The sequence below is a fragment of the Triticum urartu genome, chromosome 3 (genome assembly GCF_003073215.2).
Source record: "Triticum urartu cultivar G1812 chromosome 3, Tu2.1, whole genome shotgun sequence".
Lineage (NCBI taxonomy): Eukaryota > Viridiplantae > Streptophyta > Magnoliopsida > Poales > Poaceae > Triticum > Triticum urartu.
Window position 1 is genome coordinate 743,186,530 of NC_053024.1, and position 19,755 is coordinate 743,206,284.

The 19,755-nt window shown below is 44.4% G+C and overlaps 1 protein-coding gene across 1 annotated transcript; it reads right to left on the bottom strand.

Moving 5' to 3' along the window:
* Window positions 1-10,254: 10,254 nt before the first annotated feature.
* On the bottom strand, window positions 10,255-12,690 carry LOC125546410 (epoxide hydrolase A-like). Its single transcript, XM_048710669.1, has 3 exons — window positions 12,283-12,690; window positions 11,056-11,256; window positions 10,255-10,933 (listed from the first exon to the last, which is right to left on the bottom strand). The coding sequence occupies exons 1-3, from the start codon at window positions 12,580-12,582 to the stop codon at window positions 10,451-10,453; spliced, it is 984 nt and encodes a 327-aa protein (XP_048566626.1). The 5' UTR covers window positions 12,583-12,690; the 3' UTR covers window positions 10,255-10,450.
* Window positions 12,691-19,755: the final 7,065 nt, after the last annotated feature.

The following is a 19,755-nucleotide window of genomic DNA, read 5'->3' on the forward strand; positions in this document are numbered from 1 at the left end:
CTCCTTGGATGTGCATGAAGCGGAAGTTCATTATGATGCCAGTTCTCATCCAAGGCCCTAAGCAACCCGGCAACGAAATTGATGTGTACCTAAGGCCATTAGTTGAAGAACTTTTACAACTGTGGAATGGAAACGGTGTACGTACGTGGGATGAGCACAGACAGGAGGAATTTAACCTTAAGGCGTTGCTGTTCGTGACCATCAACGATTGGCCCGCTCTCAGTAACCTTTCAGGACAGACAAACAAAGGATACCACACATGCACGCACTGTTTAGATGACACTGAAAGTATATACCTGGACAAATGCAGGAAGAATGTGTACCTGGGCCATCATCGATTTCTTCCAACCAACCATCAATGTCGAAAGAAAGGCAAGCATTTCAAAGGCGAGGCAGATCACCGGAAGAAGCCCGCCATGTGCACCGGTGATCACGTGCTTGCTATGGTCAATGATTTACACTACTTAATCTTTGGAAAGGGTCCCGGTGGACTAGCTGTTCCGAATGACGCTGAGGGACACGCACCCATGTGGAAGAACAAATCTATATTTTGGGACCTACCCTACTGGAAAGACCTAGAGGTCCGCTCCTCAATCGACGTGATGCACGTGACGAAGAACCTTTGCGTGAACCTGCTAGGCTTCTTGGGCGTGTATGGGAAAACAAAATATACACCTGAGGCACGGGAGGACCTGCAACGTTTGCACGGAAAAGACGGCATGCCTCCGAAGCAGTATAAAGGTCCTGCCAGCTACGCTCTTACGAAAGGAGAGAAAGAAATCTTCTTTGAATGCCTGCTCAGTATGAAGGTCACGAATGGCTTCTCGTCGAATATAAAGGGAATAATAAATATGCCAGAGAAAAAGTTTCAGAACCTAAAGTCTCATGACTGCCACGTGATTATGACGCAACTGCTTCTGGTTGCATTGAGGGGGCTTCTACCGGAAAACGTCCGATTAGCCATTGTGAAGCTATGTGCATTCCTCAATGCAATCTCTCAGAAGGTGATCGATCCAGAAATCGTACCAAGGCTAAGGAGTGATGTGGCGCAATGTCTTGTCAGTTTCGAGCTGGTGTTCTCACCATCCTTCTTCAATATCATGACGCACGTCCTAGTTCATCTAGTCGACGAGATTGTCATCCTGGGGCCCGTATTTCTACACAATATGTTCCCCTTTGAGAGGTTCATGGGAGTCCTAAAGAAATATGTCCATAACCGCGCTAGGCCAGAAGGAAGCATCTCCATGGGCCATCAAACAGAGGATGTTATCGGGTTTTGTGTTTGACTTCATTCCTGGCCTTAACAAGATAGGTCTCCCTAAATCGGTATGAGGGGAGACTGACTGGAAAAGGCACTCTTGGAAGAGACTCAATAATATGCAGGGACGGATATTCTTGGTCTCAAGCACACTACACAGTTCTACAGAACTCTACCTTGGTGACCCCGTATGTCGATGAACACAAGAACAGTCTGCGCTCCAAACACCCGGAGCAATGCGACGACTGGATTACATGTGAACACATCAGGACTTTCAGCAGTTGGTTGGAAACATGTCTCAGAGGTGACAACACTGTTTGTGATGAGTTGTACTTGTTGTCCAGGGGACCATCTTTGACTGTATTGACTTACAAAGGATACGAGATAAATGGGAATACATTTTACACGATCACCCAAGATCAGAAGAGCACCAACCAAAACAGCGGTGTCCGCTTTGATGCAGCAACCGAGAGCGGAAAGGACACATATTATGGTTACATAGTGGACATATGGGAACTTGACTACGGACCTGATTTTAAGGTCCCTTTGTTTAAGTGCAAATGGGTCAATCTGTTAGGCGGCGGGGTACAGGTAGACCCACAGTACGGAATGACAACAGTGGATCTGAAAAATCTTGGGTACACTGACGAACCGTTCGTCCTAGCCAATGATGTGGCACAGGTTATCTATGTGAAGAACATGTCTACCAAACCGAGAAAAAGAAAAGATAAGGAAGCGAATACATCATACAATGAGCCAAAGCGCCACATAGTTCTTTCAGGAAAAAGGGACATCCTGGGAGTGGACGGCAAGACAGACATGTCTGAAGATTATGAAAAGTTTCATGAAATTCCTCCCTTCAATGTCAAGGCTGACCCAAGCATCCTGATAAACAATGAAGATTATCCATGGTTACGGCGCAATAAGCAAATGACACAAGCGAAGAAAAAGTGAAGACTTTCTCCCGCAACTATTATGATGATACCATGCCAAATTTGTAACAGACGAACATGCTACCATTGTCCGTTTTGTACATGCACATGCTATGTGGGTGAAATTATGATACCATCCCAACTTTCAACTTTTTCAGAGTTCATTTGAAATGCTTTCATGTCTTATGGTTTGAAACTTTGATACTTCGAAAGTGATTGTACATTTTGTACACGAAGTGCATCAAGTTTTTGTCGTAACCCTCTCTACTTTTTGGAACATGCTATGTGGGTGAAATGATAATACCATGCCAACTTTCAACCTTTTCAGAGTTCATTTTGAAATGCTTTCCAATTTCAGAGTCATTTAGCTCAAAGAATGAATTAATAGCAAACAGAATGAACTACAAAACTTTTATGAAAATAAAAACAATCAATTAAAATATTATGTTATGATCAACTAAAATAAAACTATAATATTCTTCAATAGCAAAAAGAATATAATTTTTGTGACCTAAAATCAAACTATAAGTATTTAATTGTAAGTATAAATAAAAAATAAATAGCAAAGAAGAAAAAAATTCTAATTTTATAGTAAAGTTATTCATAAACTAGTGATTCACACAAATTTTTAAAAATTCAAATTTAAACTATTTAAAATTTAAAACTAATGGCACTAACAAAAAGTTTATAATTTTTGTGACCTAAAAGCAAAAAAAAATCACTAAAAAACTGTAAGTATTTAGTTGTAAGTAGAAATAAAAAATAAATAGAAAAAAATTCTAATTTTATAGTAAAGTTATTCATAAACTAGTGATTCACACAAATTTTTAAAAATTCAAATTTAAACTATTTAAAATTTAAAACTAATGGCACTAACAGAAAGTTTATAATTTTTGTGACCTAAAAGCAAAAAGAAATCACTAAAAAACTGTAAGTATTTAGTTTTAAGTAGAAATAAAAAAAATAAAAAACCAAAAAAATGTAGAAATAAAAAAGAAAAAACCAAAAAAAATGCCACCTACTGGGCCTCCACGGCCTGAATACGACTAGAAACCCTACATGGGCCAAGATTAAGGCCGAAGAGGCCCAATAGGCCCACAGGCAGTAGCAGGTTTAGGCCCGAAAGCCTGCATTAGAGAGGAGCTCGAATGGGGAGGCAGAGCAGCGCTTATAAACCAGTGCCGGCGCCCTTCAGCTAGCGATGTGGGACTAAACTTTTGGGCGCGGGGCGCACAAGGGCATTCACGAACCGTGACCAATGCCCCCTTTAGTCCCGGTTGGTGCCACCAACCGGGACCAAAGGCCGCCGCTTCCCGCCCATTGGGCTGCCGAAAATTGGCCTTTGGTCCCGGTTCGTGGCACCAACCGGGACCAAAGAGGGGCATTGGTCATGGTTCGTGCCACGAACCGGGACCATTGCTCTGGCTATATAAGCCAGCACTTGCGAAATTTTGGCCAACCGCTCCCATTTGCCCCGACACCGCCTCGAGCCCGTCGTCGTCGTACGTCGTCGCCGCCCCGAGCCCGTCGTCGCCCCGCGCCCGCCGCCGTCGCCCCGCCCCGCCGTCGCCCCGCCCCGCCCCGTCGCCGCCCCGAGCCCGTACGTCGTCGCCCCGCGCCGTCGCCGAGCCCGTCGTCGCCCCGCGCCCGCCGCCGTCGCCCCGCCCCGTCGCCGCCCCGAGCCCGCCGCCGTCGCCCCGCCCCGTCGCCACCCCGAGCCCGTCGCCGCCCCGCCCCGTCGTCGCCCCGCGCCGGCGCCGGCCCTAGGTTGATGATATGATGATGTTGATGATGTTTTTTTCCTGTTGATGATATGATGATGTTTTTTTTCTGTTGATGATATGATGATGTTTTTTTCTGTTGATGATATATGTGATGATGTTTTTTTTCATATATGCATTTTTTCATATATGTATTAATTTTTTTAAGTTGTTAGTAGATATCGATTTTAGGTTAGTGCATTTTATCACTGATTTTAGGTTAGTTGAGCCTCTTTAGTGCATTTTATGTTTGTTGCATATTAGGTTAGTGCATTTTATGTTAGTGGAGAGGAAAAAGTAAAATAAGGAAAAGGAAAATAAGTAGAGAAAGAAGGAGAAGAAGAAGGAGAAGACGAGGAGAGGAAGAAAAGGAAGAGGAGAAGAAGAAAAGAATAGAGGAGAAGAAGAGAAAATTAGAATATATATTCTATTTTCTCTTTTCTCCTCTATTCCTTTCTTCTTCTCCTCTTTTTTTTCTTCTTTTTTTTCTTCGACACGTGGGGGGGGTCGAGAACGCCGGACATTCAGGAGAGAGGCGAGGAAGAAGGGGAAGAAGAGGGAGAAGAAGAGGAGAGGAAGAAGAGGAAGTCTTCTCTTCTTTTTTTTTCTTCTTCTTCCTCTTTATTTTATCGGGAACAAGGGTCGTCGAGAGGGTCGCCGAGCGGTAGAGGAGAAACCCTAAATAGAAAGTATCGTCGGTGTGAGATACATGTACCGTCGATGTCGGACACTACATCCACATCCCACAAGTGGCGCGGGCTTCGACGCCCACGTCACTTGTGGGACGTGGATGTAGTGTCCGACACCGAAGGCCACATGTATCTCACACCCACGATACTTGCTAGCTATTTAGGGTTTCCTCTACCGAAAAGAAGAGGAGAAATAAATAAGAAGAAGAAAAAAGAAGAAAAAGAAGAGGAGAAGAAGAAAGGAATAGTGGAGAAGAAGAGAAAATAGAATATATTCTATTTTCTCTTCTTCTCCCTATTCCTTTCTTCTTCTCCTCTTTTCTTCTTCTTCTTCTTCTTCTTCTTCTTCTTCTTCTTCTTCTTCTTAATTTTTATCGGGAACGAGGGTGTCGAGGATCGCCGAGGGGTCGAGGGTCGGGAACTAGGGTAGAGGGTCGAGGGTCGTTAAGGGGTCAAGGGTCGAGGGTTTCAGGGTCGAGGGTTCGAGGGTTCTATAGGGTCGAGGGTTCCAGCAGGGTCGTCTAGGGGTCGAGGGTTCCAGGGTCGTTAAGGGTTCGAGGGGTCGAGGATCGCCGAGGGGTCGAGAGAGGTTTCCTAGTGTCAAAGTATTGAAGAAATCCATGCCTTCATCATTAGCCGGAAGTAACCAGGGCATGTTGGTACGAAGTTCTGCAAAGTTGTTCTGGAATGGAGTCCCGGATAGAATAATCTGCCTTTTGGTACAAATTCAGCAAAGGCCTTCCAAATAGCGATATTCGGAAGGCTCTTTCTGAACTTTGTACCAAAAAGTGAATTATCCTATCTGGGACTCCGTTCCAGAACAACTTTGAAGAGCTAAGTACCATCATGCACATGTTACTTTCGCCTAATGATGAAGACATGGTTTTGTTGAATCCTTTGACACTAGGCAACCTCCCGACCCCTCGGCGATCCTCTCGAACATGAGAGGAAGAAGAGGGTCGTCTAGGGGTCGAGGGTTCGAGGGTTCGAGGGTTCTTCTCCTCTATTCTTTCTTCTCCTCTTGTTTTTCTTCTTCTTCCTCTTTTTTTATCGGGAACGAGGGTCGTCGAGGGACATAGATGTAGTGTCGTCGTTGTCGATATATACCCCCTCCCGATAGCTTACTATGATTAGGTAGCTAGTTCTATGTTTGGCACTAATATATCCATCTGTCATGTTTGAATAATAATTGCCATGTTGTAAATATTTGTAGAAACTATGGACACCGCCCTAGACGAAGCAACAAAAGAAGCGTTGTTGAGGGAGATAATCGCACAAGGAAGTGATGCCGTCTCGTACTATCTCAACGAAACCGATGGTCTGGAAGGAGAGGGTGAACAAGCTGGCTACGGTGACCTAATGCCGGTGCAAGAAGAAGAACATGAGGACGGCTCCGGTGACCCAATGCCGGTGCAAGAAGGAGACCGTGATGACGGCTCCGGTGACCGAACCGAGTCTGGCCAGGTATATATATTAGTTAAGCCTATGCTGACTAGCTGATTGATGCATTCATTGTTTTGGTATGTACACATATTAATTAAGTATTTGTTCTTTTTTCTAGCCCTCCGGATCGAGCACAACTTCGGTAAAGAGACGAGGCACGAAGAAAAAGTTGAGCTCGGATGAAAAGCTTGAGATCACAGCAATCGCGCCCGACGGCCAACCTATTGAACCCCTCCGGACAAAGAGCGCATTTGTTGCTCAGTGCGGGGTTCTGGTTAGGGACAATATCCCGATAAGCATCCAGCAATGGTTTAAGCCGGCTACAGAAGACCCTGAGGTGTCTTATGTCAATGATATGCAGAAAAGTGATCTTTGGACTGAGCTGAAGTCAAATTTCACCCTACCGCCAGAGGATAATCCAGAGAACCCAGTTAAAGAGAAATTAATCAAGTCTTTTGCTCTGAAGAGGATGGCAGAACTATTCAGGAGGTGGAAGAAAGAGCTGAATAATAAGTTTGTCGAAAATAATGAGACACCAGAATTCAAGGGCAGATATGAGAAGATCAGAGATCACTGGCCCGCATTTGTGGCCCACAAGACATCGGAAAAGAGTCAGAAGATGTCGGAGACAAACAAGCAAAATGCTGCGAAGAAGAAGCTTCACCATCGCACGGGGTCAGGTGGCTACCTCGTAGCCCGGCCTAAGTGGTCCAAGGTTGAGAATGATCTGGTTCATAAAGGGATCGAACCAGAGACAAATAACTGGCCAGACCGTTGCCGGACTTGGTTCTTCGGGGCTGGCGGAACCTTGGACCCTGAAACAGGGAAGTGCATTTGGACGAAAGATCAAATGGACATACCAGTCAGGAAGCTTAAGCAGTATATCGAAGCAGCGCAGGAAGGGACATTCTTTCTAGACAGAGAGCACGACGAGCTCACAATGGCCCTCGGGAATCCTGAGCACCCTGGACGGACACGAGGCACGCCAGGCTCCATTCCGTGGAAGGTTGGGTTTCCGGACGCAGGCGGTTACAAATCCCATGAGAGGAGGAAAAAAGTGCAGCAGACCGAACTGCAGGCGCTGCACCAAGGGTACAAGCGATAGAGGAACGAGAAGCAAATCGCAGCAAACGTACTGCCGAAGCCTCCCCCGAAGCTACCCCGCCATCTCAGCGCAGAAGCAGCGTGGCTTCCACCGAGCTGCTTCAGCCGGAGCATGCCTTGACAGCTCCTGCCAGCTATCCTGTGGATGCTATAACGGAGTCTCAAAATTGCCACCTTATGACGCAATGGATGAATTTGAAGGTCAAGGCGGCTGTTGGCTCTGTTTATCCTACTGAACCCGGCGCAACTTTTCACTGCCGGCCGATTCCAGAAGGATATGCTAGGGTGATGGTGGATGAGATAACGGAGGGATTTGAGGACCTCCAACTTGACCACCCTACCGGTGAAGGGGAGACTCGGCTGGGGTCTGCTCTGAAGACTCCATGCCTATGGCGGAAGGAGCTCATCAACCTTCCGAACTGGACGCCTCCGCCTCCTCCTCCTCCTCCGGCGAGTCAGGGCACTCCGCCTCCTCCACCGCCTCCTCCTCCGGCGAGTGACGATCAGGGCCCTCGGCCGGCTCCTTCTCCGGCGCGTGGCGGCACTCCGCCTCCGTCTCCGCCTGCGCCGACGCGCCCGAGCAGCCATCCTCCTCCTTCTCCGCCTCGTCAGCAAGGGCGGAAGAGACCTGCCGCCGCTCCAGCTGCTCCGGCGCGTCGTAGTCCTTCTCCTCCGCCTCTTAAGCAAGTAAAGAAGACAACCGCTTCGTCTGCTCGGTCGGCGTCTAGCAGTACAACCAGAGGCGGGAGGACATACAGATTCGGTCCTTCTCTGAAGACTCCAGAGAAGTTACCATACGAGAGGACCCAGGAGGAGAACGCCGAGATCGCGCGAGAAGAAGTGAGGAAATTCTTTGAAGGGGTGAAAGCAAAGAAACATCCACCTCCGGAGGAGAAGGTAGATCGGGTGAAAGTGAAGCGCACTCTAGCTGCCCTGACAAAACCACCGAAGTCTGATCCACCGAAAGGAAACTATGACCGCATTATTGGAAAGGAATTTGCCGAAGCGGAGCGGTCGGGAAGTACTGTCAGTGATCAAAGGCTGAAAGAATGACGAGCTGGGAAACAAATTGCCCAGCTCGGCAAACAAGCGAAGCAATCATGCCCCCCGCTCAAGGTGCCTAGCCACAACGTCGCTAATGATCCGAGGATGGTGCCCGGTTATAGCAATCTTGCAGATTACCTGCCCGACGAAGTACATTATGAACCCATGGACATGCAGATACAAAGATACGAGTACGGGAAGCCTCTCGTCAAAGATGAAAGATCTCTATCAACGATGATGCGAAGATTGCATGATTGGTACTTGAAAATCTGCAGAGACTCTGGGGGAGGAGTACTTTGTATGTGAAAGTTAAAAAGGAGCATGACCTCGTTGGAATTGATCTGTTGCCTGTTCCATTTGAGGAGTTCTATCAGTTTTTCAATCAATTGGCCCTCGATAAAACAACGGTCGCCTGCTACTGTCTGTAAGTAGTACTACTTCTGTCATTAAGTTTCTCTATATAGCCTAGCTCTTTCATTGCATGTATTTATAATCATCCTCACTATATTATGCAGATTGAAGATCGTCGAATTGAAGAAAAGACAAGTCGGTGATATTGGGTTCATTAACACATCTCATAGATGCAACTCAGGTTAAACTTCATGCCGCAGCTACCGAGGCCAACTTGCTACAATCGTTCGTAATAAATCAAAACAAAGATATAATACTCTTTCCTTACAACTTCAAGTGAGTGTTACTGTCTTGTGCGTATTCGATTTCCCTTATATATTAGTCAAGGTTATAGTAATGTAATTCATGAGTTATGCATGCGTGTGCAGTTTCCACTATATTCTCCTAGAGATTAAGCTTGAGCAGGGACTAGTAACCGTCTTAGACTCAAAACGAAAAGATCCCCAGGACTATGCAGACATGACTGAAATCCTCAAGAAGTAAGTTAAATAGATCATTATCCACCATATCAGCAACTTTGTTCATTTCCTGATATCAAGTAATTGTTTTCTTTGTCCGGCAGGGTTTGGAGAAAATTCACCAAAAAAGTTCCGGGACTGCCGAAGGAGCTGGAATTTAGACAGCCGAAAGTAAGTACTATAGTAGCATGTTCCGTGCATCTCCTAGTGATTCAAGCGCTAGTTTCATCAATACCATTTAGCATTCTTGCTTATCAGTTTGATTGACCTCTATTTCTTGTAAAGTGGTTGTGGCAGGAACAAGGGAATGATTTCTGTGGATACTACATCTGCGAGTCCATCTGCCACACGACGTGTGAGCGGGGCGGGTACTCAAACGAACAATATGAAGTACGTAAATAACAACATTCACAATTTTATTTTATTACCATCATATATATATGTATTGACCCCCTTCTTCAAATTAGATGTTTCGGAAGCAGGATGAACTCCTAGCACCAGCTCGCATGCGAGCAATTCAAGAGGAATTGGCGGCATTCTTTCTTGACCACGTGATCCCTGAAGACGGAGAATTCTATGTGGACCCTGAGTCCGTATGATTATATTTGTAAGAGATAATTATTGTATATATGTAGCCGGTAGTGTCAGATAGATATACGAGATCTTGTTGTTCGACCAATCTCTCGGAGAAGGAGAGGTGGTCGATATCACTTCTCTCTGTATGCATATATGTTCATGACGATCTTCTGTTTCCTTCGTTTGCTTTACTAGCTAGCCAGCGTGTCTAGTCCTCTCTATACGTATGTATAGTACGTAGCGTCGACCAAGCACGGACATAAGAGAGGACACTTCTCTATATTAATTATAGCTAGCTAACACAATATATGAAACACCTAAATTAACCCCCCAAAACCCCAAACCCCCCCCCCCCTTTCAAAAAAAAACAAAAACCCCAGCCACAGAAATGCTGACGCGTGGATGCTTATTGATCCCGGTTGGTGCCACCAACCGGGACCAAAGGGTCTCCTGACTGGGTTCTGCGCACTGCCCACGTGGAGGGGCTTTAGTCCCGGTTCTGGATTGAACCGGGACTAAAGGGGGTAGGTATTAGTACCGACACTTTAGTCCCGCTTCAGGAACCGGGACTAAAGGCCCTTACGAACCGGGGCTATAGGCCCTTTTTCTACCAGTGCTTACTGTACGGGCACAGATACAATATACAAGCCTGTGTACAGATCTTGAATGGGAACAGAAAGATAAACAGACGTGTTTAAAATAAAACAGACAGGCGCAAGATCAAGCAGTGACAACCGCAAGCACATGGATACTTGAGTCCATCTGGACTTCAAGATCAAAACTTGATGATGAAGTCATATATATGATTGCTGACCTCCTGGGCCCTCTCCTGTTGGATAAAGTGGCCGGCGCCGGGGATGACGACCACCTCATCTAGCAGTGGAACATCTTCCTTAAACCCACCACCGTGGATGTATTCCTGGATCCCCTCAAAGTTGTATGTGATGTCACCACCCCCCACGATGTACTTGGTCGGCACCTGCACTTTGGCGTCTGCCCACGGCGCCGCCAGCTCGCAGTTCTTGTCAAAGTTGCGGTAGTAGTTGATGGCACCAGTGAAGCCAGTCTTTTCAAAGGAGGTGACAAAGTAGTCCATGTCGGCCTCGGTGAGCCAAGGCGGAAGCGGTGATGTTGGGTAATTGTGGTCGTCCATCTCCTCATCGCAGAACACGCCATGGCTAAAGCAATGGCACAACATTTGCCTCATGAGGCGCTTGGCGTGCGCTGGTGCGAACTGCTTCTCCGCGACACCTGGCTCCTGTATGTGGACCATACACATATATACGTTTTGTAATGATTCCATAGCAATAGTTACTCGTGGGCATTGGAAAATACATAGATGAACTGAAAGCTCCGGACAAATGCTTGATGGTGGCTTGCCTGGAAGCGGCACTTGTAGTAGTTGGGACCGTATGCGCGATTGAAGTACTCTATGGGATTCACGAAGTCGGGGCCGTTGCGGATCATGATGTTGCGCATGAAGGCAACGCTGGTGTTGGCGAGTGCTGTTACCCGCTCGGGACGGAACAGACACAGGTACCACGCGATGAGTGCGCCCCAGTCGTGCCCCACCAAAAACACCTTCATTTCAACCATGGCACGTACGGTATGATGTCAAAATCAAATCAGTCACAACCTTAATGTATGCAGGGGATGGCTTATGAATTATATTGCACAACAAATCTCCACCGATATTAACAAATAATCAAGAAAATTTTGGTTTTCGCCCCACGAGAAAACATAAGGCTTATGAATTTACTTGAAAAAGCGAGAAGATTAGCACCGTTACTAAAACACTGCATAATATATAATATAATATACATAGAAACAGAATATCACCTTCCATGTGTGTGCGCTGACTCAATGTTAGTATAAAAATCATATTTGTTTCCTTCACGTGTCCGCAATCAGGCATTTGCCTTATTACAAATTCGTCTTGTTTGATTATAAAATATGGTAGCTAGGTGCAAAAGGCATCTTTTACTTAAGTACGAGACGATGTATTTTTAGTTATTATGTTATTAATCTAAATATTTATGTTTATATAACAAAATCTCAATGAAATATATTTCAGATAATCCACCGCAATAACGGATGGGGTACCATCTAGTTATAAAAACCACAACGATAAAAATAGAATATATGGATATGGTCATTTGTTTTGTAAGTCTTTTTTCCGCAGGGACTTTATGTTTTAAGTCATATGTGTGGTGCAACATTTTTATAGACTTTGCTTGTCATAGCTATTCACAACATAGAAAAATTGGCGGTGGCCATTTTGTTTGGTACATGTACACTTTATTTTTTTATTACTTTTCCACAATTTCACACGGAATGCATTTTCAAACTCTAACTATTAATCAAAATATGTTCTTACTCCAGCGTTGAACAATCTCATTCTATGATATGCCGTAATTTCTTTCCGATCTTAATCAGTGTTAGCATCTGATTTGCGGGTGTGTTACGGGCCTATGTGTGGTGGGTGTGTGGTGGGTGTGTGTTGTGTGTGTGTGTGTGTGTGTGTGTGTGTGTGTGTGTTCTCATGTGTCCTATGGATAATTGGGAAACAAACTATATTACTTGGTTACAAGGTAAGCTTAATCGTACCTTTGCAAGCCCTAAGGTGTCCAGGAGCGCAACAAGGTCACCAACCATGTGAAAGGCGGTGTAGGAGGCCACATCTGGTGGTGCAGTGGTGCCACCATAGCCACGGAGGTCAGGTGCGATGCAGCGGTAACCACGAGCCCCCAAGTGGTCCATCTGATGGCGCCACGAGTACCACAGCTCCGGGAAGCCATGCAGGAACAACACCGCCCCCTTGGCATCCACCTCGGGGCCGGCTTCCGCCACGTGCATCGATATGCCGTTCACCTCCACAGTCCGGTGTCTGATCACCAGGCCTTCCATGGTCGCCCAAAACTCTCTCTCTCTCTCTCTCTCTCTCTCTGTGTGTGTGTGTGTGTGTGTGTGTGTGTGTGTGTGTGTCTGTGGTGTATGTGTCTTAGTGTGTGTTTGTGCGTTGCAACTCGAGCCTGTGGGAGCTGCTATTTAAAGACAGAACTTGCCAGCCGTGGTACTGTTTTCATGTTATGCGTTGTGGTCTGAACACGTGAATGCATGTGATGCATCCTCAATCAACAATATTCCCACAGCTGGCCCGGGCTGTCCACACTAGTCCTGTTCCCTAGGTTCAATTGCGGCCGTTCGGAGGGTCGGAATCGCGCACGTGCGTTTTTCAGCAGTTCGGAAGGAAGAAATAATGCAGGAGGCACATGATCCTGTAGCCATGAAAAATATCAAATCGGTCATTTGTCGCGCCGTGTTCATGTGTTAGGAATCCATCAAGGCAGCTAGCTCATCAAATAATTAGTGGTTTGACGCATCAGAAAGGCCGGCCTCAACTTCGTGGTTATGAGCGCCTATCAACAATCCAGTTGGTGATCCTCAATACATCTTTCATTCAACATGCAAACATGTCATGCAACATGTATGAGAATTTGTTTTTTGTCTATTCTGTTACTTATATATAATGCTTTTTCTAAATTATATATACAATAATCAAATACAATCGAATATGTATTTTTATTTTCGGACCTCATATTATTAATTTAAATATTCATGATCCATGCAACCAAATGTCATTGTAGTACGTTGTAGCTAATTCGCGGAACACTCTGCAAGGTACCATCCAACTAGAGAAAACCTCGTTGCTTATTTCTCCATGTACTTATCGTGGTCTGGCCTCCAATTGAACAATTAATGACACTTGTTAAATCATTTTTTCGACAAAGGGTATATTTTATTAGCTCATAATCAAACACTCTGAGCACATACCAGGCCTCTGCATGGTCCGGATGCACATAAACAACACCAACACAGACACACAAACACACATGCACACACACACACAACATGCCAGCAACCAGCAAAGTCATAATAGACCAAAGCTATGTGTGGGCAAGAAAAAAACAAATCATTCAAATTTGATTGGCAAACAATAGCAATAACCATATCCACACAAACCATCTCATGACACCAAACGTACGACGAAGTTTTTCAACAACAATGCCTTGAGGAAGGGAGCGGCACTCATGCACCACCATCACGGGATCCAACCATCAAGGCCAGAATCTAGGTTTTCACCCTGAAAAATCAATCAAAGCATATCCGATCAATGCCTTCAACATGGTAATGATGCAGAAATACGTCACCACTAAAAATTCTTAAACTAATTGAGGAATCAATAATCCACCGTAGTGGTTCATAAGTCACAACAAAGGACAAGTGGCAATTGAGTAGATAATATTTCATAAACAAATTGAGTAGATAAGTAGCGCACCACCACTTTGATATTACCAAGTGCTTGTATTTTAAAGATGTATCAGTGGATAGTTGTGGTATTTTATTCAGTAAAATACAGAATACCTTTATACTCCTACATGCTCAATGAATTAAAAATAAATATTAACAAAAATGGAAGGACAAGTTTCAAGACTAAGAAAATCGTTGAGCATCTCGTGGAGAACTAGCCTCTCAAGTCCCTAATAACGAAGGAGGGACACGCTTCTGTAGCCATAAAAAAAAGGACGTGTGTCGCGCCGTGTTTCTGTCTTTGGTGCGTGCAATTTATCCAGCTAACTAGCCAATCTCCAAGTAGGAATCCATCAAGGCGGCTTGCTCATCAAATAATTAGAGCTAGTTTTGTTTCCATCCACAATGATATTTTAGTCCTCCGACGTATTAGAAAGATTAGCCTCAACATCATGGTTATGAGCGCCTATTAGCAATTGGTGATCCCCATTAACATTTTTCACTCAACATGCAAATATGTCAAGCAACATGATTGACAAAAAATTGTTCATCCTATTATGCTTTTTTATGCACTTCTTTTTCTAAGATTATGAAATAATCAAATACAATAAAATATGTATTATAAGCTTCGGTCATCGTATTATTAATTCAAATATTCATGCACCATACAGCCAAATGTCATTGTAATATGTTGTAACCAATTCACGCAGCAATGCACAGGGTACCATGTAATTTGAGGAAACCTCGTTGGTTATTTCTCCGTGTACTTACTGTGGTCCGGCCTGATCCGGCGACACTTGCTAGATCATTTTTGCGACAAAGGAGTAAAAAAAAATTAGCTCAAAATGAAGCATTAAAAGTATACAAACACTATGAACACACACCCAACCTATATATGGTTAACATGCACACAACACACACACACACACACACACACACATACACACACGCCGACAACTAGCAAAGTCATAAAAGACAAATGCTATGTGCTAGCAAAAAAAGCATTCTGATTAGATTGACAAACTGTAGCAGTGACCATAGCCGCACCAACCATCTCATGACACCACACAAGACGACAAAGTTCTTCAAAGCCAGACCTTCACAAAGGGAGCAACGCTGCGCCAGTGTCACTGGATCCAATCATCAAGGCCAGAATATAGGTTTTCAACCTGAAAAATCTGTCCAGGCATATTCAATCAATGCTTTCAACAAGGTAATGATGCAGAAAGACGTCACCATTCAGAAGTCTCAAAATAATTGAGGAATCAATCAACCACTAAACAAAATAATGGTTCACGAGTCGGACCAAAGAACAAAACATACATGTATGCATAATTTATTAGATAAGTGACAAATTGAGTAGGTAATATTTCATAAACAAATTCAGTAGATAAGTAGTGCATCACCCAGTGGTAGTATTTTAAAGATGTATTCGTGGAGAGTCATGGTATTTTATTCAGTAAAATACCAAGTACCTATAGACTTCTACGTGCTCAATGAAATAAAAAAAATTAGGAGGATAAGTTTCAAGAATAAGAAAATATTTAGCATCTTGTGGACAGCTAGCATCCTAGGGCACAATAGAGCCAAATTACCAAATAGCCTGGTAGCATCACAACATGTTACCTGCTCTCTTCGGAAGATATATTTTTAAGGGGTTACCTACCGCTAGTAACTATACATTAGATTAAACATTTGTGCCTTTTGACCCATTTTCCCTCCCTAATGTTGCTTTTTGAGCTCCACCAGCCAGCTGGCGATATGTAAAGCCAAACCGCAATCTCCACGCAACTTCGTCTGTGATATCTGACCTAACCTGGTCACCCACGACGACACCGTCATCCAGGCGGCATCCAAGGCCACTAGAACCTAAGGCGCTCTTCGCTGCGCCATTTTTCAGTCATAGGTTCACATCTATTTTTTCCTTTCCCGTGTGCCATTCTGGGGAGTGATGCCTTGCTAGTGTGTTGTCTATATTATGTTCAATTTATTATTCTTCAACGATGTGCATAGCTAATATCCATATACAGATTAGGAGGGAAAATGTACCTTAAAGTTAAAACAGTCCTCTGCAAAAAAAAAACTAAAACTGTCAAGAAAAATGCTATCATCAACGGATCATCCTGGCCATCTTTGGTACATGCATACTGATTTCTGTAGACATGATCCCTGTATAGGAAAGGCAAAAAACAACAAATGGATTCATGCGTGCTATCTATTTAGACATATGACCATAGTAGCTGGATTTACATGTCTTATTTGCAAACCGATAAATAGAAAGGTAAAGAAATTGAATGTCTTATTTGCAAACCGATAAATAGAAAGGTAAAGAAATTGAATTGCAGTAGAGCAAATGGTGAACTTGGTTTTTCAATAGATTGCTGCCCATAACTGCCCATCCACATGATCCCCTTCTCCATCTTTGCCCACCTCACGCTGAGGCATATCAACCTACGCACAAGAAGCTCTCCGGGCAGCTGCCAGCGAGCATGGCATGCATGTACATGCTGGAGTTTGTGGACGTCTCCGCCAACCTGCTCACAGGGGCGCACCCGGCGTGCATAAGGTCCAACTTGTCGGCGTGCATGATCCTTGACGTAGGCAATCACTTCTGCGGTGCGAAGCTGCAGCAGCCGAACACGTATTGCAACAGGGGGGCGCTCGCTGCTTTGCTGCAGCCATCGCAGGGGCGCGGAGGAGCAGGGTAAGGGTAAAGGCGGTGGGATGGGGGATGATTCTTGGCTCTTGGCATTGTTGGGCAACGTAGTGGCTGGTGCATTGCTTAGAGCATGGTTAGTTATATAGCCGGCTGATGGCTATATGATACTACCATCTCATCTATAGCCATCTTCTATAGCCATTCATATAGTAAGGTGGGCTATATGATGGACTATTACACTATTACTTTTTCTACCTTCTCTCTTTCTCTTTCTTCGCATTTAGTGCATATGCTTCGGAGTATGTATATAGCTAGGCTCTTGCATGAGAGTTCACTCCCTTAATTTTTCATCTCTCTCTCCTCCACATAGGCAAAACTGTCATGTAAGTGGGTTATAAGCCCACTATTGTATTTGCTCTTATTGCGCTAGTGACTGTGGTGGTACTCAGGAGGGCGAGGAGGAAGCACCCTAGGATCTCAATTGGGAGGTAGCATCCAAACGCATAAAAAACATTGAAAAATTAATGTGAGGTAATTTATATCAAAATTTCAGGGCTATTGCTTCTGGCAGTACGTCACGGGAATTGCCCTCAAATTTGCAAAACATTACCCACCAATGCCACCTATAATAAGTTATACAAAATGTTTCACACGGAAGTCCCCCCGCCTGGGCCAACCCATGCATTAGGGACCTCCTATGCTGGAAACTGTGCGCTGGGAGAAGACGCAGCGCATCCGTTTGGGCCGGCCCATGTCCAGGCAGTGTGTTTTTTAAATTACATTTTTCTATTTTTCTTTCCCTTTTCCATTTTATTTTGTTTACTTTAAAAAATTAGGGCTTCGAAAAATGTTCGTGATTTTGTAAAAAAAATTGTTTCCTTATTCCAAAAGTTTTCAAAATATTGAAAAACAATATTCAGGAAATCAAAACTATGTTCACGATTTTGTAAAATGTTTATGCACTAAAAATGATAATGAAATTGAAATTTTTTTTGCCAATTTAAAAAACATTCACGAATGGAAAAATATCCTTAAAATAACTGCTCGTGATTTTCAAAATAGTTTATTCATTCATAAAATATTAGCTGATTAAATAATGATCATGCATTTCAAAAAATGTTTGTTAAATAAAAACATGTTTGTTAAATAAAAAAATCATTTAATTCAAAAATTATTCCACCAATTTCCATAAAAATGTTCATTGATTCTAGAAATGTTCGCCGATTCTAGAAAATTGTTTCTAAAAATGTTTTCAAATAGTAAAACGTTCATGAATTCAAAAATGTTCTGAATTTTAGAAAATGTTCAAAAATTTGTAAAAAGGACCACGAAATTGAAAAATGTTCACGATTTATATAGGTGCACGAGTTAAAACAAGTATTCATGATTTCATGAAATTGAGAGTGATAGTGTATCTGAGTGATCATGGCTATTGAAGATTATAATTGTTTTCTCCGGTTGGAACGCACGAGCCCTTTTCCTTGTAAATTAGTAAAGTAAATAGGAGCGCGCTAGGCGCCGGCTGACCATCCCAAATTTGGGCCGGTCGCCATGCAGTCGCCCGATACACTTGTAGACAGTTGTTGGATTTGGCCCGTGCATCATCTTCTTTCTTCCCCCTGCTTTTTTGTTTGTTCTCCCACGTGCCGCCGCAACTCATTACCTCCCGACGACCCCAGCGCCAATGACCTTGCCGTGGAGACCATCGCGCTTGTCTAACTGTCAGTGCTCACATGGTGTCCGTATAGCTTGTCTCGATGGCCGCGCTTGCTGTGGTGATTGCCAGGCTCGTCTCGCTGGCCGCGCTAACCATGGTGATCGTCGCGCTCACTTGTTCCAGCAAAAACAAGTTGCGGTTGTGGGTCCGTGACTGTACTGTTGTAGCATCGTGTGGTTGTCGTTATGCCATGTCAATCGAGGTTGGAGCCTGCTGCAAGCCGGTTAAAGCTCGCCAGAAGTCGTGAAGAATGGATGTAGCAAAAGCCATTGATGGTAGTAGAAAAAATCCGACATCGTTGCAACAAAAATATCGTCTTGCTGTCGGGGATCGTAGCTAAGTCAATGGATGTGGCAAAAAAAATCTCTAATGCTAGAAAAAAAGAATGAAAAAATAGAAGAAAAAACGACGTCACCGTTGTTGCGGGATCGTAGCTAACCATGAATGATTGCAGCAAAAAAATTGTCGGTAGCAGCTTCACCGATCACTGGTTGCAGCACAAATATTCGCTGGTTCCAGCAAAAACATGCAGCTCGTTGTCACTGTCGTCGTAGCTCCTCTACCTGTTGCCAGTAGCAGCACCGCAACCTTTAGTGACTCATGTTTCGAGCACTGGTGCTTGCCATTTCCAATGTTGACAGCTGTCGGGTGCAGCATTAAGCTTCCATGGAGACTGTACCGCAAATATGGGTCTAGAGGTGGAAAGAGAGAGAGGAGAGGACGGAATCAGTCGAGACCATGCCGTTCATGGAGAGAGAGGAGGGGAGGGGAGCCATCTTGAGAGACGAGATGTTAGTGATGACACGCGAAAAGGATAAGGGAGCGAGACGAGAAGTATTGTTGATCCACGGGGACACGCGACACGAGTTGGATAGTTGGATGCCGCTCGATCCAATGGCAAACGCGCGGTCGGCGGAATGCGTGGGCGGGCCAGTAGTTGTAAATCATTACCCAACTAAATATGATTTTGCAGCTTGTACCAAAAGAGAATGTTTGACACGAAAAATAATAACAAACAACGATGGTTATCGTGTTATTATTTCTCTACGCGCTAGGGGAAATAAAAAATTGCGGGCGTTCCAGTGTACAGTAGTACATAAAGAAAAGGATGCGGGAAACGAGTATTTCATTAATCTCATTTGAGAAACAAAAGTACAAGATCCCGTAAAGAAAAAGTGTGCTCCGTGGCCTACTAGCGCAGCCAGCCTGACTATGGTGATTGCTGTCTCCTGGTTCCCGGGGCCTCGGAAGGCTCCCGGTTAATTACTCCCGCGGGTTGCTCCGCGAGATACCTCCGATTAAGCTATGTGGTCGTCTTCGTCGTCTTCGCTTCTCGTCCTCCATGCGTGATGATGGTGATGTGTGTGTGGGCAGCGGCAGAGCCCGTGTCCTC